Source organism: Cervus elaphus, chromosome 30 (assembly GCF_910594005.1).
Source record: "Cervus elaphus chromosome 30, mCerEla1.1, whole genome shotgun sequence".
Classification (NCBI taxonomy): domain Eukaryota; kingdom Metazoa; phylum Chordata; class Mammalia; order Artiodactyla; family Cervidae; genus Cervus; species Cervus elaphus.
The window spans coordinates 66,894,796-66,918,384 of NC_057844.1; the positions used below are offsets into that span (position 1 = coordinate 66,894,796).

Sequence of the window (23,589 nt, forward strand, 5' to 3'; positions counted from 1 at the left end):
TGCAAGAAGCATCAATAACCTGAGACATGCAGATAACATCACACTTATGGCAGAAAGCAAAGAACTAAAGAGCCTCTTGATGAAAGTGAAAGAGGAGAGTGAAAAAGTTGGCTTAAAACTCAACATTCAGAAAACGAAGATCATGGCATCTGGTCCCATCACTTCATGGCAAATAGATGGGGAAACAGTGGAAACAGTGGCTGACTTTTGGGGGGCTCCAAAATCACTGCAGATGGTGACTGCAGCCATGAAATTTAAAGACGCTGCTTGGAAGAAAAGCTATTACCAACCTAGACAGTGTATTAAAAAGCAGAGACATTACTTTACCAACAAAGGTCCATCTAGTCAAAGCTATGGTTTTTCCAGTAGTCATGTATGGATGTGAGAGTTGGACTATAAAGAAAGCTGAGCACCGAAGAACTGATGCTTTTGAACTGTGGTGTTGGAGAAGACTCTTTAGAGTCCCTTCGACTACAAGGAAATCCAACCAGTCCATCCTAAAGGAAATCAGTCCTGACTACTCATTGGAAAGACTGACGCTGAAGCTGAAACTCCAATACTTTGGCCACCTGATGCGAAGAACTGATTCATTAGAAAAGACCCTGATGCTGGGAAAGATTGAAGGTGGGAAGAGAAGGGGAAGACAGAGGATGAGATGGTTGGATGGCATCACTGACTCAATGGATGTGCGTTTGAGTAGGCTCCAGGAGTTGGTGATGGACATGGAGGCCTGGTGTGCTGCAGCCCATGGGGTTGCAAAGAGTCGGACACAACTCAGCGACTGAACTGAGCTGAAGCTGATTAGTGGCAATAGTCAAGACAAAGAAGCAAATAAAAATATTGAAAATGAGACTTTAAGTAGAAATGTTAATAATAAATTTGCTGCATTGGAAATTAAGTTTTAGGAAAAGAGTGCCACATAATAATATATTTAATAGTAGGGAGTAAATGAATGATTTTCCTTCAGGGAAGACTGTGGCAATCTAAGTGTCTTGAATCTGATCTCCCCATTTCTGCTTTGAGGTGTGTGTGTGTGTGTGTGTGTGTGTGTGTGTTTCCTTTTCCCTACTGTCTCTAAAAACAGCTCCTGTCACTGGCTCTGAAACTCCATTCAGAGAGAACTACCAAAGAAGGAGAATACGTAATAGATAGAGCCAGCTGGAAAATTTGAATTTTTTCACTTAAACAAACCTTCTCAGAATAAGGGGACTTCCCAGGCAGTCCAGTGGTTAATACTCCATGCTTCCTCTGTAAGGTGCACGGGTTCGATCCCTGGTCAGGGAACTAAGATGCCACATGCTGCACGCCATGGCCAAAAAATTAAAATAGACCTTCTCAGAATAAGTAAACAAATGTCCTGCCCATTTCCCCCACTCTAATCTTGCCCTGGGTACACATACTAGAAGAAAAAGCTTCACACAAACTTGATAAAGACCATGTTTTCTTTACTATTTGAGTCCCTTTTCAGTTACCTAATATAAGAGAGGACTTCCCAGGTGGCCCCAGTGGTAAAGAATTGTCTGCCAGTGCAGGAGACCTAAGAGATGCAGGTTTGATTCCTCAGTTGGGACGGTCCCCTGGAAGAGGGCATGGCAACCCACTCCAGTATTCTTGCCTGGAAAATCCCATGCACAGAGGAGCCTGGCAGACTATAGTCCATGGGGTCGCAAAGAGTCAGACATTACTGAAGTGACTTAGCACGCACACACGCAATGTAAGAGAAGCCACTGCAGGCACCCAGGTAAACATTTCTTTTTGGCTCCATCATACCAATAATCCACTCTTAAAAAGTGAATTTTCCACAGTAATGGGCATTTTCTGACACTGCTCACACCCAAACCCAAATTCAGATATTTATATCTGGTTACAATTCACTGATCCAATATTTTTTTCTAAAAAAAAAAGTTTTTCTGGAATTTATCAGCATCTCAATAAGTTATTTTATAAAGAGACACGTGCACCCCACTGTTCATCACAGCACTGTTTATAATAGCCAGGACATGGAAGCAACCTAGATGTCCATCAGCAGATGAATGGATAAGGAAGCTGTGGTACATATACACCATGGAATATTACTCAGCCGTTAAAAAGAATTCATTTGAATCAGTCCTAATGAGATGGATGAAACTGGAGCCCATTATACAGAGTGAAGTAAGCCAGAAAGATAAAGAACATTACAGCATACTAACACATATATATATGGAATTTAGAAAGATGGTAATGATAACCCTATATGCAAAACAGAAAAAGAGACACAGAAGTACAGAACAGACTTTTGAACTCTGTGGGAGAAGGTGAGGGTGGGATGTTTTGAAAGAACAGCATGTATATTATCTCTGGTGAAACAGATCACCAGCCCAGGCTGGATACATGAGACAAGTGCTCAGGCCTGGTGCACTGGGAAGACCCAGAGGAATCGGGTGGAGAGGGAGGTGGGAGGGGGGATTGGGATGGGGAATACATGTAACTCTACGGCTGATTCATATCAATGTATGACAAAACCCACTGGAAAAAATAAATAAATAAAGAGAAATTGAAAAAAAATAAAAATAAAAATTGAAGTATAATTACAGTGTTGTGTTAGTTTCTGCTAATATATATATATTATATATACACCCTCCCTCTTGAACCTCCCTCCTATCCCCTCATCAATAAGTTTTTATTTTTTATTTTTTTATTTTTTATTTTTTTTATTTTTTATTTTTTTTTCCAGTGGGTTTTGTCATACATTGATATGAATCAGCCATGGATTTACATGTATTCCCAATCCCGATCCCCCCTCCCATCTCCCTCTCCACCCGATTCCTCTGGGTCTTCCCAGTGCACCAGGCCGGAGCACTTGTCTCATGCATCCCACCTGGGCTGGTGATCTGTTTCACCATAGATAGTATACATGCTGTTCTTTTGAAATATCCCACCCTCACATTCTCCCACAAAGTTCAAAAGTCTGTTCTGTATTTCTGTGTCTCTTTTTCTGTTTTGCATATAGGGTTATCGTTATCACCTTTCTAAATTCCATATATATGTGTTAGTATGCTGTAATGTTCTTTATCTTTCTGGCTTACTTCACTCTGTATAATGGGCTCCAGTTTCATCCATCTCATTAGGACTGGTTCAAATGAATTCTTTTTAATGGCTGAATAATATTCCATGGTGTATATGTACCACAGCTTCCTTATCCATTCATCTGCTGATGGGCATCTAGGTTGCTTCCATGTCCTGGCTATTATAAACAGTGCTGCTATGTACATTGGGGTGCATGTGTCTCTTTCAGATCTGGTTTCCTCAGTGTGTATGCCCAGAAGTGGGATTGCTGGGTCATATGGCAGTTCTATTTCCAGTTTTTTAAGAAATCTCCACACTGTTTTCCATAACGGCTGTACTAGTTTGCATTCCCACCAACAGTGTAAGAGGGTTCCCTTTTCTCCACACCCTCTCCAGCATTTATTGCTTGTAGACTTTTGGATAGCAGCCATCCTGACTGGCGTGTAATGGTACCTCATTGTGGTTTTGATTTGCATTTCTCTAATAATGAGTGATGTTGAGCATCTTTTCATGTGTTTGTTAGCCATTTGTATGTCTTCTTTGGAGAAATGTCTGTTTAGTTCTCTGGCCCATTTTTTGATTGGGTCATTTATTTTTCTGGAATTGAGCTGCAGGAGTTGCTTGTATATTTTTGAGATTAATCCTTTGTCTGTTGCTTCATTTGCTATTATTTTCTCCCAATCTGAGGGCTGTCTTTTCACCTTGCTTATAGTTTCCTTTGTAGTGCAAAAGCTTTTAAGTTTCATTAGGTCCCATTTGTTTAGTTTTGCTTTTATTTCCAATATTCTGGGAGGTGGGTCATAGAGGATCTTGCTGTGATTTATGTCGGAGAGTGTTTTGCCTATGTTCTCCTCTAGGAGTTTTATAGTTTCTGGTCTTACATTTAGATCTTTAATCCATTTTGAGTTTATTTTTGTGTATGGTGTTAGAAAGTGTTCTAGTTTCATTCTTTTACAAGTGGTTGACCAGTTTTCCCAGCACCACTTGTTAAAGAGGTTGTCTTTTTTCCATTGTATATCCTTGCCTCCTTTGTCAAAGATAAGGTGTCCATAGGTTCGTGGATTTATCTCTGGGCTTTCTATTCTGTTCCATTGATCTATATTTCTGTCTTTGTGCCAGTACCATACTGTCTTGATGACTGTGGCTTTGTAGTAGAGTCTGAAGTCAGGCAGGTTGATTCCTCCAGTTCCATTCTTCTTTCTCAGGATTACTTTGGCTATTCGAGGTTTTTTGTATTTCCATACAAATTGTGAAATTCTTTGGTCTAGTTCTGTGAAAAATACCGTTGGTAGCTTGATAGGGATTGCATTGAATCTATAGACTGCTTTGGGTAGAATAGCCATTTTGACAATATTGATTCTTCCAATCCATGAACACGGTATGTTTCTCCATCTGTTTGTGTCCTCTTTGATTTCTTTCATCAGTGTTTTATAGTTTTCTATGTATAGGTCCTTTGTTTCTTTAGGTAGATATACTCCTAAGTATTTTATTCTTTTTGTTGCAATGGTGAATGGTATTGTTTCCTTAATTTCTCTTTCTGTTTTTTCATTGTTAGTATATAGGAATGCAAGGGATTTCTGTGTGTTAATTTTATATCCTGCAACTTTACTATATTCATTGATTAGCTCTAGTAATTTTCTGGTAGAGTCTTTAGGGTTTTCTATATAGAGGATCATGTCATCTGCAAACAGTGAGAGTTTTACTTCTTCTTTTCCTATCTGGATTCCTTTTACTTCTTTTTCTGCTCTGATTGCTGTGGCCAGAACTTCCAACACTATGTTGAATAGTAGTGGTGAGAGTGGGCACCCTTGTCTTGTTCCTGATTTCAGGGGAAATGCCTTCAATTTTTCACCATTGAGGGTGATGCTTGCTGTGGGTTTATCATATATAGCTTTTATTATGTTGAGGTATGTTCCTTCTATTCCTGCTTTTTGGAGAGTTTTAATCATAAATGAGTGTTGAATTTTGTCAAAGGCTTTCTCTGCATCTATTGAGATAATCATATGGTTTTTATCTTTCAATTTGTTAATGTGGTGTATTACATTGATTGATTTGCGGATATTAAAGAATCCTTGCATTCCTGGGATAAAGCCCACTTGGTCATGGTGTATGATTTTTTTAATATGTTGTTGGATTCTGTTTGCTAGAATTTTGTTAAGGATTTTTGCATCTATGTTCATCAGTGATATTGGCCTGTAGTTTTCTTTTTTTGTGGCATCTTTGTCTGGTTTTGGAATTAGGGTGATGGTGGCCTCATAGAATGAGTTTGGAAGCTTACCTTCATCTGCAATTTTCTGGAAGAGTTTGAGTAAGATAGGTGTTAGCTCCTCTCTAAATTTTTGGTAGAATTCAGCTGTGAAGCCATCTGGTCCTGGGCTTTTGTTTGCTGGAAGATTTTTGATGACAGTTTCGATTTCCTTGCTTGTGATGGGTCTGTTAAGATCTTCTATTTCTTCCTGGTTCAGTTTTGGAAAGTTATACTTTTCTAAGAATTTGTCCATTTCCTCCAAGTTGTCCATTTTATTGGCATAGAGCTGCTGGTAGTAGTCTCTTATGATCCTTTGTATTTCAGTGTTGTCTGTTGTGATCTCTCCATTTTCATTTCTAATTTTGTTAATTTGGTTTTTCTCTCTTTGTTTCTTAATGAGTCTTGCTAATGGTTTGTCAATTTTGTTTATTTTTTCAAAAAACCAGCTTTTAGCTTTGTTGATTTTTGCTATGGTCTCTTTAGTTTCTTTTGCATTTATTTCTGCCCTGATTTTTAAGATTTCTTTCCTTCTGCTAACTCTGGGGTTCTTCATTTCTTCCTTCTCTAATTGCTTTAGGTGTAGAGTTAGGTTATTTATTTGGTTTTTTTCTTGTTTCTTGATGTAAGCCTGTAATGCTATGAACCTTCCCCTTAGCACTGCTTTTACAGTGTCCCATAGGTTTTGGGTTGTTGTGTTTTCATTTTCATTCATTTCTATACATATTTTGATTTCTTTTTTGATTTCTTCTATGATTTGTTGGTTATTCAGAAGCGTGTTATTTAGCCTCCATATGTTTGAAGTTTTAACAATTTTTTTCCTGTAATTGAGATCTAATCTTACTGCACTGTGGTCAGAAAAGATGACTGGAATGATTTCAATTTTTTTGAATTTTCCAAGACCAGATTTATGGCCCAGGATGTGATCTATTCTGGAGAAGGTTCCGTGTGCACTTGAGAAAAAGGTGAAGTTGATTGTTTTGGGGTGAAATGTCCTATAGATATCAATTAGGTCTAGCTGGTCCATTGTGTCATTTAAGGTTTGTGTTTCCTTGTTAATTTTCTGTTTAGTTGATCTATCCATAGTTGTGAGTGGGGTATTAAAGTCTCCCACTATTATTGTGTTACTATTAATTTCCTCTTTCATACTCGTTAGCGTTTGCCGTACATATTGCGGTGCTCCTATGTTGGGTGCATATATATTTATAATTGTTATATCTTCTTCTTTGATTGATCCTTTGATCATTATGTAGTGTCCTTCTTTGTCTCTTTTCACATCCTTTATTTGAAAGTCTATTTTATCTGATATGAGTATTGCGACTCCTGCTTTCTTTTGGTCTCCGTTTGCATGAAATATTTTTTTCCAGCCCTTCACTTTTAGTCTGTATGTGTCTCTTGTTTTGAGGTGGGTCTCTTGTAGACAGCATATATAGGGGTCTTGTTTTTGTATCCATTCAGCCAGTCTTTGTCTTTTGGTTGGGGCATTCAACCCATTTACATTTAGGGTAATTATTGATAGGTGTGGTCCCGTTGCCATTTACTTTGTTGTTTTGGGTTCACGTTTATACAACCTTTCTGTATTTCCTGTCTAGAGAAGATCCTTTAGCATTTGTTGAAGAGCTGGTTTGGTGGTGCTGAATTCTCTCAGCTTTTGCTTATCTGTAAAGCTTTTGAATTCTCCTTCATATCTGAATGAGATCCTTGCTGGGTACAGTAATCTAGGTTGTAGGTTATTCTCTTTCATTACTTTCAGTACGTCCTGCCATTCCCTTCTGGCCTGGAGGGTTTCTATTGATAGATCAGCTGTTATCCTTATGGGAATCCCTTTGTGTGTTATTTGTTGTTTTTCCCTTGCTGCTTTTAATATTTGTTCTTTGTGTTTGATCTTTGTTAATTTGATTAATATGTGTCTTGGGGTGTTTCGTCTTGGGTTTATCCTGTTTGGGACTCTCTGGGTTTCTTGGATTTGGGTGGCTATTTCCTTCCCCATTTTAGGGAAGTTTTCAGCTATTATCTCCTCGAGTATTTTCTCATGGCCTTTCTTTTTGTCTTCTTCTTCTGGGACTCCTATGATTCGAATGTTGGGGCATTTCACAGTGTCCCAGAGGTCCCTGAGGTTGTCCTCATTTCTTTTGATCCTTTTTTCTTTTTTCCTCTCTGCTTCATTTATTTCTACCATTTTATCTTCTACCTCACTTATCCTATCTTCTGCCTCCGTTATTCTACTCTTGGTTCCCTCCAAAGTGTTTTTGATCTCATTCATTGCATTATTCATTTTTAATTGACTCTTTTTTATTTCTTCTAGGTCTTTATTAAACAGTTCATGAATCTTTTCAATCTTTGTTTCCAGGCTATTTATCTGTAACTCCATTTTGTTTTCAAGATTTTGGATCATTTTTATTATCATTATTCTAAATTCTTTTTCAGGTAGATTCCCTATCTCCTCCTCTTTTGTTTGACTTGGTGGGCATTTTTCATGTTCCTTTACCTGTTGGGTATTTCTTTGCCTTTTCATCTTGTTTAGATTGCTGTATCTGGAGTGGGCTTTCTGTATTCTGGAGGTCTGTGGTTCCTTTTTATTGTGGAGGATTAACCCAGTGGGTGGGGTTAGACGATTGGCTTGTCAAGATTTCCTGGTTAGGGGAGCTTGTGTCAGTGTTCTGGTGCGTGGAACTTGATTTCTTCTCTTTGGAGAGCAATGGAGTGCCCAGTAATGAGTTTTGAGATGGGTCTATGTGTTAGGTGTGTCCTTGGGCAGCCTGTATGTTGATGTTCAGGGCTATGTTCCTGCGTTGCTGGAGAATTTGCGTGGTATGTCTTGCTCTAAAACTTATTGGCTCTTGGGTGGTGGTTGGTTTCAGTGTAGGTATGGAGGCTTTTGGACGGTCACTTATTACTTAAAGTTCCATGTAGTCAGGAGTTTTCTGGTGTTCTCAGGTTTTGGGCTTAAGTCTCCTGCCTCTGGATTTCAGTTTTATTCTTCCTGTAGTCTCAGGACTTCTCCAACTATACAGCCCTGATAAGAAAACTTCTAGGTTAATGGCTAAAAGATTCTCCCCCGTTAGGGACACCCAGAGAGGTTCACAGAGTTACATGAAGAAGAGGAGAGGGAGGAGGGAGATAGAGATGAACAGGAGGAGAAAAAGGGGGACTCAAGAGGAGAGAGACAGATCTACGCAGCTGTCTGTTCCCAGAGTGTTCTCCGTAGCCCAGTCACCTACAAGGATTCACAGAATTGGATTGGGAAGAGAAGGAGAAAGGAGGAAATAGAGGTGTTCTGAGGTAGAAAACAGAGAGTCAAGATTGGGAGAGAATAATCTTCGGTTTAAAAATAGGGCTTCTCTTCTTTTTTTTTTTTTGTAAGGTTATAGTGTATTGAAAATGAAAATTAAGGAGTAGTAGAGGAGTACTAGAGGACTTTAAAAGAAATAAGAGAAAAAGAAAAATAGAAAATAGAAGAGAAAAAGGAAAGAAAAAAAAGAAAAAAAAAGAAAGAAAAAGAAAAAAAAAAGAAAAAAAGAAAAAAGAAAAAAAAAATTTTTTTTTTCCCCTAATTAAAAAATCGTAAAAGTCTGTGGAAATGAAAGTTAAGGAGTAATGGGGGAGTAATAGGGGATTTTAAAGGAAAACAAAAGAGAAGAAAGAAAAAAGAAAAAAAAGAAAAAAAGAAAAAATAATAAAAAAAATTAAAAAAAAAAAAGAGAAAAAAGTAAAATTATATCTAGGAGTTTCTCTGGAGCTGTTGCGGTCAGTGTGGGTTCGGCTCAGTTTCAGATAGCTCCTCGTTCCAGCTTACGCTTCTCGATATCTACAGGCCCCTCCGGTGTAGTCAGCGTTTCCTAGAGGGATTTTAATCTGTTGCACCAGTCCCTTCTGAAGCGGTTCCCTTTGTTTATTTGGCTTCTGTTTGCCGGTCTCTTCAGAGCCTCATTTCCGCCCTGACACAGGCGGGCGGAGGTGGACTCTTACTTAGGTAGCTAGTTCCGTCGCTCTGCGGGGCAGGGAGGGCCTTGCGCTGTGGGGACAGGCTTGCCCCGCGGGGATGGGCTGGGGCTGCCGGGAGGGGCTGACGCTGCTTTCTCCGTCTGTGCTGCTCAGGCTCCCGGCCGGTCTATATGGAGCGCGCCCCGCGCTGCGCGAGGTTCCAGCCCTCGGGTGTTCCACAAAAGCGCGGAAGGAAAAGCTGCGCCCTCTCTCTGTGCCTTCCCTGTCAGAGCGGTCCAGGCAGCCAGGGGCTTGGTGGGCGCACTCTACCCAGGTGTGGCGCGCCCCCTCCCTTCCGCGGACCCAGACTCAGTTTCCGCTGGCGCCAGTCCGACGTGCGCGCCTTCCGCCCTCCGCGTCCCCAGCCCCAGTCCCCGCCCGCGCCGGTCGGGTGCCTGCGGCCTGTGTCTCGCCGCGACCTTCCCCTCCCCCCTGCCTCCGGCGGGGCTGGGCGGGTCCGCAGCCTGCGAGCTCCTCTCTGGACCCTCTCGGTCTCTTTGTTCTGCGAACGGCCGGCAGTGTGTTCGGGCCGGTTAATTTACTCTCTCTCTTTTGGTCTCCCACAGTTCAAGTTGGAAACTCACAGAAGTTCCCTCCGATTGTCCTCAGGGCACTCCGGCCAGACCCTACCCCAAGCAATGCCGCCTAAGAGCTCCCGGGACGGATCTCCGTCCTTAGCTCTTTTGTCTCACTTTTTATCTTTTATATTTTGTCCTACCTCCTTTCGAAGACAATGGGCTGCTTTTCTGGGCGCCTGATGACCTCAGCTAGCGATCCGAAGTTGTTTTGCGAAGTTTGCTCTGCATTCAGTTATTCTTTTGATGAATTTGTAGGAGAGAAAGTGGTCTCCCCGTCCTCCTCCTCCGCCATCTTGGCTCCTCCCCATCAATAAGTTTTTAATTGAAAAAGAAATCTCCCCAATCTCTAACTGCAGTATGATGATATAAATCTACTTAACTAAATTATATCCTCTGTGTATTTGACAAGCATATAAAAGAGTTTTGCCCAGTGGCCTGAAATAGTCCCCTAAATTTTTATGACTTGCTGGGGAAAATTTTAACATTTCAAAGCATATTAGAAAGGAAAGTCTAAGACTTTTAATTATATGATCACTTTGTCTGCACAGGAAGTCATTTTCTTCTAAATATCATACTTTAACTGTTCTGATTTCTAAATTCATGGCAAATCTTCCAGCATTTGTGTTTTTCTCTGACCCCAGGCAATTAACCACAGCAGAGGAAAACTTTACCAAAATTGTGCAATTTTCTATTAAAACACAAGAGGGCAGGTTTTGCTTTATTGTGAGCCTAATTCCACTCATTAATCAGGCTGGTCGCTGTGCTCATTACAAATTCAGGAACATTCAATAACATCCAAAGTGAATGAGCAATCAGAATGTCTACCATGGCAGTGAAATCTCTAGTATTTTAATAAAGAAGGACAAGCTTAATCCTCTGTACGTGGCATTATTTAAAACACAGAGAACAGTTATGTTTGAGAGACACTAAAAATTTAAGCTTTGTTATGAATCACCAAAGGAGCAGAGAATGGCTTGAAGAAGAAATGATCAAATTTAGTCATATTACATCCAAGAACTATGGCTTGAATTAATGTGGCTAATAACACAAGTAGGTTAATATGTGTGTGTGTGCACATGCGTGCACGCACACACGCACACAGACGCCAACACACGCAAGCGCTAACCCAGCCTTGTCTGACTCTTTGCAACCCCATGGGCTGTAACCCATCAGGCTCCTCTATCCTTGGAATTTTCCAAGCAAGAATATTGGAGTGTGGTGCCATTTCCTACTCCAGAGGGTCTTCTTGACCTAGGGGTCTTCTGTGTCTCCTGCACTGACAGGTGGATTCTTTACCACTAGCACCACTTGGGAAGTTGCCAGATAGTTAATGGTTTCTGCCTAATAAAAATACTGTTAGTGATAACATACAACGTATTCAATCCTTGAATGGGAAGCTTGTGTTTTTGTTTGTTTCGTTTTCAAAGATTTTATTTTACTGCTCACAATTTTCTTGTGTGTTTTTTCTCAAGATTTCATTAAACTACCTGCCAAAGCATAATTAAAGTCACAGGAGTTATTTTCATCTTGAACTGCCATTATAAGTAAAGTATCATGTCATCTTTGAGAGGTTCTTTAACTTCCCAATGGGTCCGCCCATGTAAGAAAGGCACTGATTTTGCCTGGCTAAGTATTTTGCCCACTAACTTCTTCTGCACAAACAAGGCTCTTAAGAAATCAGATGATGGAATAATGACATGGTGAGGTCTACACTTTCCACCCTTGTCCGTATAAATGGTAAGATTAAGGCCTACCAGTAGTGGGGAGGGCTTCCCTGGAGGCTCAGATGGTAAAGAATCTTCCTGCAATGCAAGAGACCCAAGTTTGATCCCTGGGTCAGGAAGATCCCTTGGAGAAAGAAATGGCTACCCATTCTAGTATTCTTGCCTAGAGAATTCCATGGACAGAGGAGCCTGGTGGGCTACAGTCCACGGGGTCACAAAAGAATTGGACACAACTATGCGACTAAACAACAACAACAAATGGTGGAGAAAAAGCACACCCAAGAAGAAAATGTAGCTGAAAAGTGTCCCCCTGTACGAGGTTGTATGGAATGAAATACTGTCTGGCAGATGTACAACTCACAATCTGAAAGATAGGCTGCTATTCACTTCACAACAGGGATACATGACCCTATTAGCTTATGTTTTATCCTGTACATGTTCAAACACAGGCCAGGAGACCTGAATGAAAAGTTTTTCTTTAAGACTAGTTTATTCATTCAAAAAATATTTACAGAGTACTCAGGATGAGCATGGGCTTCCCTGGTGGCTTGGTAAAGAATTCACTTAAAATTCAGGAGACCTGAGTTCGAGCCCTGGGTTGGGAAGATCCCCTTGAGGAGGGCAGGGCAACCCACTCCAGAATACTTGCCTGGAGAAGTCCATGGACAGAGGAGCCTAGCAGGCTGCAGTCAGTGGGGTCGCAAAGAGTAGGACATGACTGAAGCAACTTAGCCCAGATGCACACACACATTTCCTAAGTACTCACAGTGCTTTGATACAATAGCATTGGAGCTGTATGGAGAGCTCTACAAGCTGACCTCTAGAAGCTTCAGGTCTAGAAGTAGAAGTGAACACCATGTCACCGTGACCTCGTTGGCTCTACTTTCCTTCTTCTGGGCATTTCCAACAAGTTGACTGAGCTAATAGCCTCTCTAGAAGGAGCCTGCCTCCCTGGGCAATGACTGCAAGTGGCCTCCCTACTCACCTCCCTCTCCAATATCACTCTTTAGACTATAGGGACATCAGAGGTAACTCTTTACCTGGGGAAAATGGTAGTAGCTCATTTTCCTGCTTGTAAAATAGAGAGCTAGGAAGTAGGAGCTGCTTAGAAACTCAATAGAAAGTAGAAACATCAGTTTATTTAAAGACTTCTTTTCTTTGTTTTTAAACTGAAGTATAATTAATATGTAATATCACATAAGTTACAAGTGTACAATATAGTGATTCAGAATTATACTGGATTATTATACTCCATTTATAGATATTATAAAATACTGGCTATACTCCTTGTGCTGTACAATATAGGTACAGGTAGCTTATTTTAGACCTGATAGTTTGTACCTCTTAATCCCCACCCCTATACTACCTCTCCCTTTTTCCCTCTCCCATGTAACTAGTTTGTTCTTGATATCTATGAGTCTGTTTCTTTTTTGTTACTTTCACTATAAATGAATGCATATATTTCCACATGTAAGTAAAATCATACAGTATTTGTCTTTCTCTGCCCGATTTATTTCACTTAGCATAATACCCTCCAAGTTTAAGGACTTATTTTCCAAAGTGAAGTAGTTACTCATGTATTTTATGTATATACATAAAATCTTATGTATATATTGAGTGCCAAAAAGATGTGAGTTGATGTTCACAAATTAACAAACAACAGCCACCAACAGACAAACAATAATCTGCAAAACATTTATTTTTATTTTCCTTTTTAATAGTTTTCTACTTCTTATTGTGAGATTAGAATTTTTCACTAGGATTATTATAGTTAATAATGTTATATCCTAAGCAAATCACAAATTTATGTCAATGAATTTTAGAATTAGAAGAGAATTTAATTCACAAAGGAAAGATGTTATTGGATTTTACTTTTGAATGTTATCTTCAAAAAAGCATTTCTTTTAAAATCATGATTCATATACATACAAGTTTTCTTATACTGCAGAGAGAAGCATATAAGCCAATCTATTCATTTTCTTCAAGGTTGAATTTTTCCCCCCATCATTGAGATGTATAGCCATAAAATGCTTGGTGATATTTTCTAAGTTCATTTGCATAGTATTCACTGCAAGTAAATAGCAACTTTTTACTCTACAGGTTTATTCTACCTTTAGATTTGCTGAAAGGCAGTCATCATTGATTTATTGTAATGTTAGAAAATGCTAGAAAATTTTACTCTTGTAATATGAACTACAAAATTAGGAAATTATTTCTCTTAGGAAGGCATCATAAAACATAATATTTATGAAAAGTTGCACACACTATACTTAAAAGGATCTAAGTATAAGTGGTTAGTCTTTATTTCTACTGCAGATAGATCTTGCTTTTAAACAAATCTTATGACAAGATGATGTATGAAAATTCTGATATACTGGAAAGATAAGCTAGAGGTGGTTATGTGCTTTATAGAATTATTCATAATAGTTCATCCATAAAAAGTAATTTCCCCTGGTGCTTTTAATGTATAATTGATTTGTACACAACTTTTCAGGAACGTACCTACCATGCACATTTATATCTTCATCTTAACATATTTCTCTTTTGGTTTACAAACAGGATGTAAAAATTAGTCCCCCAACAACTCTGAGGTCAGAGCATAAACTTTCCAGAGTGGACCATGTTAATAACTCATTGATGAGTTTTCCATGAACTCTGTTAAAGGGAGGCATTGAGATCTATGCATGCGGCACTGATGAGAGGTCCAGGCAAGGTTTCACCCCATTCAGGAGCCTGGGCTGTCTTAATTCTCACCTGCTGAGCCTACTGTCAGATATACTTTATGAGACCCACTCAACTTCATTCAGTTCAGATTGAGCTTTGTCCTTTTCTCTCACTTCTGAAGTCTTATTCCAGGGGATAACACAGGGTCTTGGTGAACCTTGCACCTTCTAGAGCTCCCATGTGGAGAAGGCTACAGAGACTTCTTAATCCCGTTCACACACATCCATCCCAGTAGAGAAGAGGTGAAATGAGTGGACAGAAGGGCCACTCCTATGGCTTCACTCCTACTGCACGGGTACCAGATATAAACAGATGAAATTGCCTTAAAAATCTCAACAGCCATTAATGTCTGGGAGGTGGGGATCATCTTGGTGAGTCTAAACATCTTCGTCAAGATTGCCTCATTCTTATCGCTCATTACCTGATGATTACTTAGTGGATCATAACCATTTAATTCTGAATTGTTCACTTTTAAATGATAAGACTTAACCAATTAGCATTTGTAAGTAACCATTAGTACAGTGCAGCATTAATGAATTTAAAGTCAACTCTTTAAAATAAGTCAAATGCTTGAACAATTTTTCATCTGACGTTACCCAGCAAAGGAACTGGTTTGGGGTCGTGGCTCAGCTGGTAAAGAATCTGCCTGCAATGCCGGAGACCTGGGTTTGATCCCTGGGTTGGGAAGATCCCCTGGAGAAGGGAAAGGCTACCCACTCCAGTATTCTGGCCTGGAGGATTCCATGGACTATGTAGTCCATAGGGTCGCATAAAGTCAGACAGGACTGAGCGACTTTGACTTTCAGCCAAATGAGACTTCAGGGCAATGGAATGCTAATCAAATTGTTTCCTGTTCAGGCTTAGAATCTCACCAGCCTTCTCCAGTCAGACTTTCCCGAAAAGAGTGATGCTGTACTCGTTAATAAGTTCAAAACAGTATATTAATCAACTAGATTAATTTAAATTAATTTAATCCTCATCTGTTCACTTACCACTATAGGATCAATGTTTATTCAGCTATTGATTCTTGTGAGAGCTCTGCTGTTAAGAACTGCAGACACTTTATAAACTCTGTAACATCTAATTTATAAAAAAGAACCAAACTGATGATTCATTCATTCATTCTTCTTCCCATATGGAAAATAAGGCCTATTTTCATCTTCAAGGCCATTTTAAAGACTGGAAAGAAAAAGAGAAAAGAAGAAAAAAGAAGCCTCGGGAAGATGATCAGGAAGCCACCTAAAAACATAGATGTTTTACGCCTAAAAGAGACCTTGGAGACTCATGTAGCATCTGCCACCTTTCTGCCGCCCTTTACAAAGGAAGACACGTGAGTTAAGAAAGATGTAACCATGATCTGGTCCAGTTCTCAAATTTCACTGATCTGCATATTTCAGTGAGTCCACTCTATCGATTTTGGGGGGTCAAAACACGAGGGGGCTTAATCAATCAGTATGGGGAGTTATTATCAGATACCACCAGTTGTCATCAGCTCTACCTTTGTTTGATGGTAGAGATACCCTCAAGCACTTTAGCTTGTTTGTTAAACAAACAAGCAAACCAGAAACTAGAGTGAAGCATCTTCCGTACTTGGGGATCATCACCATAACAGAAGGGGCTATGCCAAAGCTCTTCAACGAAAGGAAGAACAGTGAGGATTCACTTGCAGATTGTCAGTCAGAACTACGGCTTGGTCAGCCTGTTCACTAGAGCAAGGCTTGAGCATCTAGGCTTCTTCGGTGTATCTTTTGTTACTTAGCTGTGTCTCCACTAGGGGTGTATATCCTTTTCGAAGTCTTCTATATTGAAGGAAAAGCAGCAATGCAAAAAGGACAACCAAAACCACGAGCATCCCCGTGACCACTGAGAGCACTGTGGTCCAATCTGCAGTTTCTTCAACTGAAATTAAAGCAGAAGAAAAGAGTCTTACAATTGGGGTTTTCATCAGCGGCATACCCTTAGAAAAGGGAAGAATAAACCAATTTGTCTTTCATGTGTGCTTTTGTTGAAAAAGCACACTGGAATAAAATTTTTCTCCTTCCTTACGAACTATTTATCATATCCATAATTTTTTTTTGTGGAAATGGAAAATGACATTCCATTGTTTGAATATAGCTTATTGTATTTTAAAAATTCCTTATGATAAATACTTATACAGAATAAACCCTCCAAGGAAGTATATAACTACTTTTGTGAGTTAGAAACTCATTTGTAAAAGTGCATGCTAAAATGGTATCTGGGGAACTGCAAAATATACAACAGTCAGGTCTAGAAATTCTGCTGTTGTCTCTAGCTTTTTTATGGAGTGATCAGTGAGTAAGACAGATGAGACTAGAGATTATAACAGGGGTCATTCAAGAGCAAAAGTAGAAGAAATTTGGACCCATTTAAATAGTTGTGAATGAAATCGGAATCATCACATGATAAATGCAATCCTCTATTCAAATGTATTTTATAAGCACTTTTCCACAAAATTAATGGATTTCATTTCTAATGTATTTATGCCTATTTGTCATTTCCTTAAAAATTATCCTTGGTCAGTTGTTCTTAAAATCAATTTTTCTGAAGTACAGTTTTTCTGTACTCTACACTTCTCTAAATGTAAGACTGTCCTTCTAGTCCTTTCTCTCCAGGCCCACAGAGGACCCTGACTCATTCTGATGGGGTTTCTCCAAAAGGATTTTAATTTGTCTTTTCCTGCAACAAATGCCATCCTCATCTTCTTAAAATACAGGTTTTTATTCTGTCATTTCTTTGTTCAGGAGCCAAAAATGATTGCCTTTGTTATTATCCAAACTCCTCTACCTAGCTTTTTTTAAAAATTACTTATTTTTTTTAATTGTGGCAAAACATATATGACATATATTTTATCACCTTAACCATTTTTAAGTTCTGTGACATTAAATACATTCACATTGTTGTGCATTCATCACCACTATTCATTCATAGAAATTTTTTTCCCTGCAAAATTGAAATAATAATTCTCTAGACCTCTATCCCTTCCCACGCTCTAGCAACAAGCAACCACTCTTTCCGTCTCTATGTATCTGACTACTATAGGTGCCCCATATAAGTGGAATCATATAGGTTTTATCTTTTTGTGACTGTTTTATTTAACTTAGCGTGTCTTCAAGATTCACCAATATTACGGCATGTGTCAGGACTTCCTTTTTAAGGCTGAATAATATTCCATTGTATGTATGGACCATATTTTATTTGTTGTTATTTTGCTTATCTGTCAGTGGGCACTTGGGTTGTTCCCACTTTTTAAAAAAAATATTTTTAATTGGAGGATAACTGCTTTACAATAGTGTGTTGATTTCTGCCACACATCAATATGAATAAGCCATAGGCACACATATATCCCTTCCCTCTTACATCTCCCTCCAACTGCTTCTAACTTTTGCCTGTTGCAAATACTGTTGCTATGAATAGAGGTGTACAAATATCTGTTGGAGTACTTGCTTACAATTCTTTGGGGTCTATGCCCAGAAGCAGAATTGTTAGATCACATGGTAATTCTGTGTTTAATTTTTTGAGGAGCTACCATATTGCTTTTCACAGAGCCTATGCTAACATTCCCACAAGCAATGCATGAGGATTCCATTTTCTCCACATTCTCATCAACACTTGTTATCTTCTGCTTTCTTGGTAGCAGCCATCCTAATGGGTATACAGTGGGATCTTATTGTGGTTTCTGCCCGACTTTTACAGTCCCTCGTAACCAGGCCTTCTCTCAGATCCAACCTTAATTCACAGTTAATTACTCAAGCCTTTCACTACAGCCAGGCTTTCTGCTCACGGTCCTCTATATGGACTACACGTGTCTTTCACAATCCTGTTCCCTCCCTGTCTTCAATCTAAAATGCCCCTTTCTTTCCTCCAACCTACCTAAAACCTACCATCTCTTTTTTTAAAAAACTTTTTTCTTTTTTTGACCACATAGCACAGCATGTGGGATCTTAGTTCCCCGACCAGGGATTGAACCTGAGACCCCTGCATTGGAAGCGTGGAGTCAACCACTGGACCCCCAGGGAAGTCCCTCCATCTCTTTGATCCAGTTCAGGACCCAACTCCTTTCCCAAATCCCTCTCTCCCTTCTTCAATCTTGAGTTATAGTTATGTCTCCTCAGAATGGATGTAAATTTTTATTAAACCAATAAAAGAATGTGATTTGTATCTTCTAATGAGTTAATGCATCCTGGGCATATTTAGACTCTCGGGTTATATCTGTTAAGTGACCGATGTCAGAGGACATGGAAGCATGGTCAGAAGCACATGCCAAACTTTCTGATTATTATTATGTTCAATCTCAAAGAAATGAGAAAAGTTTCAAAGAGACATTCTCACCTCAGCTGCCCAAAGAAGAGAAATTTCAAATCAGTAAAGAGAACAAGCTGCAGTAGATGTAGAACTGGAAGGAAAAACAGAGGACAGAGTCCAGGGTCTGAAAGGTTTTGAAAGTTGAGAGAGAAGGGGCTGGGAGGGAGTAAGACATGAAGAGAGAGAGAGAGATGTGACCTCAGAAATGGTCTTAATTACTTTGCAGGCTGAGATTTAGAGGAGACAAAATAGACATTAATGGGAAAATGCCACCAGCACATAGACTGAGAGTTTTTCAGCTTCTTGACAAATTACGAGATTTTTTTTTTTTTTTAGTGTTTTACTTTTCCTTCATCAACCTGTCTGCAGGTTCTTTAAATGGCACATGGAGCTGTACTGGGGCCTGGGCAAATTGAAAAAAAAAAAAAGTATGCCCCTACATTTATCAAAATATCTTTCTGTATTTTGAACCAAGTGGAAAAGCTAATAAAAAATCTACAACTTAAAAACATGACTTCAGGACTTCCCTGGTGGTACAGTGATTGGGACTCCACCTGCTAATGCAGGGGACATGGGTTCGATCCCTGGTCCGGGAAGATTCCACATGCCTGTGCAGCTACGCCCATGTGCCACGATTACTGAGCCCATACTCTGGACTCCACATGCCATATCTCCTGAGCCAGAGGGCTACAACTACTGAAGCTCACGCACCAAGAGCCCGTACTCCACAACAAGAGAAGCCACTGCAGTGAGAAGCCTGAACACCGCAAGAGTGGCCATCGCTCACTGCAGCAAGAGAAAGCCCTCGCAAAGCAACAAAGACCCAGCACGGCCAAAAATAAATAAGTAAAATTATTTTTAAAAAAAGAATAAAAACATGATTTCCAAAAGTTCATTTAAAAAAGTACCCATGAAGTCCCACACAGCCCAATCTACTGGCAGGTCATTGCCATCTTTACAAACCCATCAGGCAGAGGTGGTGTGGGTTAACTGGGAAAAAAATAAATGGCCTACTTACAAACTAACACAGAGGTATAAACAAACAACAGCCTGGCTTTAAATTTTTGATACTGTATTCACCATGGATTTTTTTTTTTGGTATTAATTTGGGGTTTTGATAATATTGCATTATATTATTACTTAGCTCAATTACTGAATTTTTGGCTTCACTTTGAAGTTTGTGCCTGAGGCAAGTGCTGCATTTGCCTCACCTTAAACTCAGCTTTGCCTTTAAGTAAAGATCTCTAAAAGGTTCTGCTAGTCCTCATCCATCTGTGGCTAGTGCATTTTGATTTTATTGGTTAGGCATTTCAAACCATGGCTGGTTTTCAATTGTCAGATCAGGTGCAGTTGTAGATACTTGCCCTGAAATAAGTTCTCTTAACAACTTTCAATTTTCTAAAACAAGAGTCATCCAACAGTCCCTTTTCTGATGTTTAATTGGTAGTTTAAAGGCTCATTTTGTAAGTATACATACTCTAAAAAATTGCCAATAAACTTAACTAGATCTGAGCACTTCAATTTAAGGTCTTGATTTAGAAGAAAAAGAAAGGAAAAAAAAAAAAGAAAGCCTCTTTAGAAGATTAATGAATCACGCGTTTAGAAGTTGCATTCGTTACCTGGCAGATCAATGGCATAACTGTAGCCAAGTTGGTCTGCGGTTAAAAAGAGTTCCTCATTAGTCACCGGAGGGAAGAAAGGAACCATGTTATACATCCGATTGTGACCAATGGGTGCCAGCTCCTGAGGCCAGGCATCCGCAGGGGGATTGAATCTTTTCATCCATTCGTCAAAAATGGCATCGGTGAAGGAATGAAGGACCTGCAAGACAGTTGAATTCAGCATTAACACTGATGGATGTGTGTTCAGTCACTAAGTCGTGTCTGACTCTTTTGTGACCCCATGGACTGTAGCCTGCCAGGCTCCTCTGTCCATGGGATTTCCCAGGCAAGAACACTGGAGTGGTTTGCCATTTCCTTCTCCAGGGGATCTTCCTGATCCAGGAATAGAACCAGCAGACATATTTTTTACCGCTGAGTCACTGGGGAAGCCCTGCCAATATTGATGGGTCTGTGCTAATCAGACCAATCTAACTGGAACTTTCTCTAAAATGAAATCAAGTTGGTTCTTCTTGACAACAGGAACTTCTTGGTGACATACCCACTGGCAAGATCCCCTGGAGAAGGGAATGGCAACCCACTCCAGTATTCCTGCCTGGAAAATTCCATGGACAGAGGAGCCTGGCAGATTATACTCCATGAGGGCAGAGTTGGACATGACTGAGGACTAACCCTTTGTTTTTCACTTTCAAGGCTGTATGGCATATCACTCCATAAACCCCTTTGTTAAGTGAACAAAGTAAGGTTCATGTTGCACATGTAGCACTGGTTTAAGAATATTTGAGGCCTTCAACAAATTCATGTTAATTATTACATTCAGAAAAAAAAGCAAGTATGATGAGATAAATAGTGCAACCAACATTCAGATGCTTTGATTTTAACAAAGAAGAAAGGAGACATTCTGTTTACCAATAGTATAATACAAATGGATAATTTTAAAAAAGAAAAAGAAAGAAAACATCCAAAACGGGCCTTCAAATTTCTCCCACCCTTCTATGTGCTCACTGTATGCCTCTCATTCTCAGCGTTAGGCCAGCAAAAGAAAGTCTAAAAATGTTGTAATGTGCATAGTACTGTTTTATTTTCTCAAGAAAGCTGTTAAAGTCCTTTTCAAAGACAGCAATTATTACGTGTTTTTAAATATTCACAGCAAAATTTCACATTTATAGTCCTGATTTTGCAACAGGACACAAACATGAGCGTTCAGCCCAGGCCATTAGAGGTCTTCTTTCATTCCTAGTAGTTCAGGGAGCCCAGGGACTCCGTCTGATTTTCCTTCCCTCTTTGTCTGCAGGGTCTGTCACTCCAGGGCTTGTCACATGGGGGAAAGGAGATACTTACTTCAGTAAATACAGGTTAAATGAATTCATTTATCCGTCCACCAATATAGCACTGGTGAAGTTATACTATCACTTATTTGTTTATCAATTTTCCATAATGAGACTCCTAACTCCTAAAAGTCAGAGATAAGGTCTTTTCACCTTTGGAGTTTCAGGCTTAGTCTATAACTCGGACAGGGTTGATGTTTAATAAGTTTCTGTTGGCTGACGACAGTGCCATGCAAAGTACTTTTATATTTTGTACAACTCATCCAAGGGCTTCCCTAGTGACTCAGATGGCAACAAATCCATCTGCAATGCAGGAGACCCGGGTTCAATCCCTGGGTTGGGAAGATCCCGTGGAGCAGGGCATGGCAACCCACTCCAGTATTCTTGCCATAAAGAAGTCTGATCATTGAAGAACTGATGCTTTCAAATGGTGGTGCTGGAGAAGTCTCTTGAGAGTCCCTTGGACAACAAGAGATCAAACCAATCAATCTTAAGGAAACCAACCCTGAATATTCACTGAAACTACTGATGCTGAAGCTGAAGCTCCAATCCTTCGGCCACCTGGTGTGAAGCGCCGACTCACTGGAAAAGACCCTGAAGCTGGAAAAGATTGAAGGCAGGAGGAGAAGATGGTGACAGAGGGTGAGATGGTTGGATGGCATCATCGACTCAATGGACATGAGTTTGGGCAAACTCTAGGAGAGAGTGAAGGAGGGGAAGCCTGGCATGTGCAGTCCATGGGGTCACAAGGAGTAGGACACGACACAGCAACTGAACAACAACTCATCCAAACAGGCCCCTTTCTAGTGGACGCTGTTTCCCTCAGTCTGAAATACCGCTCTTTCTCTTTTCTGGCTTCAAAGTCTTGTTTCAAGATAAACTTAAGAGTCCCTGTACTAAGGCATCTTCCCTGATTGCCCTCAGTCTGAATTCTTAGTTCTTTGCACTTCCTAACTACTTCAATTCCTAACCTCTAAAGCTCTTCTGGATTGTAGGGCTTCCCAGGTAGCTCAGATGGTAAAGAATCTGCCTGCAATGCAGGAGACCCAGGTTTAGTCCTTCAGTTTGGAAGATCCCCTGGAGAAGGGCATAGGCAACCCACTCCAGTATTTTTGCCTAGAGAATGGACAGAGGAGCCAGGCAGGCTACAGTCCATGGGCTCGCACAGAGTCAGACACGACTGAGCAATTAACAATTTCACTTTCTGGCTTGTACTACTGATGCTTATTTAGTAGATAATAGTTTCAGATTTTACCCGAGGTTCCTTGTAGCTAGCTCACCCATTCAGGAAACACTGAGAGCTTTCTACCTAAATTGTCTACACTGAGATAGTGAAAAGAATCGAGTGATTTACTAAAAGGATTTCTTTCCTGAATGGATTTTTAAAGTCCATGGTAAGTATGAAATGAAAATATCTCCTGCCATATTAATAAACAAGAAGTGTCACAACCTTCAGCGATTTCTGGCCTCCAAATGGGCTTGAGGGTTCCTGAAACTGCTGCCACACACCACCCCCCGTGGTGATTGCAGAGGAGCTGGGAGAATGCAGGAAGCAATATGAACAAGGAAACAAGATTGGCCCCAGATAGCTGAGGTGCGTCTGAAAGGGATCAATTCAATGAGCCCAGAGGCTTGCATCTTCCCATACACGGAATGCTTAATTCCTTAATTTGATATCTGATCTTGGATGTTAAGACTGCCTGTTTCCTTTGTTGCAAACTTGTGTATAGAAGGACTTCCCCTCCTGCCTCCTTGGAGCGGTTTTCTCAGAGCTACTGAGATGCTGCCTCTCGGACTCCGGAGTCCTAAACATTCCCACCAAATAAAATAACTCTCTACTTTTAGTTTGCGACTGTATTTTGGTCAACACAAGATACATGTTAAAAACCAAAACATCAAATTGTAAGACCTGGGCTTTCACAGAGAGAAAATATTTTTTGAGTTCTGAAATCTTGGCTTTGAGTCACAGAATTTAAGCCCCGAGGGAATAAAAGGCATCAAGCTTATCGAATGAGCAAC

General features: G+C 39.9%; 1 protein-coding gene across 1 annotated transcript in view; it reads right to left on the reverse strand.

The window, feature by feature from the left end:
• Positions 1 to 15,695: 15,695 nt before the first annotated feature.
• The window catches only part of DCT (dopachrome tautomerase), a 32,836-nt gene continuing 24,942 nt past the window's right edge, over positions 15,696 to 23,589 (reverse strand). Inside the window, exons 7-8 of the mRNA XM_043892030.1 lie at positions 20,243 to 20,444; positions 15,696 to 16,199 (exon numbers count right to left, since the gene is read on the reverse strand). Of these exons, the coding sequence (XP_043747965.1) occupies positions 16,027 to 16,199; positions 20,243 to 20,444 (375 nt within the window). The 3' untranslated portion in view covers positions 15,696 to 16,026. The remainder of the gene's footprint in view (positions 16,200 to 20,242; positions 20,445 to 23,589) is intronic.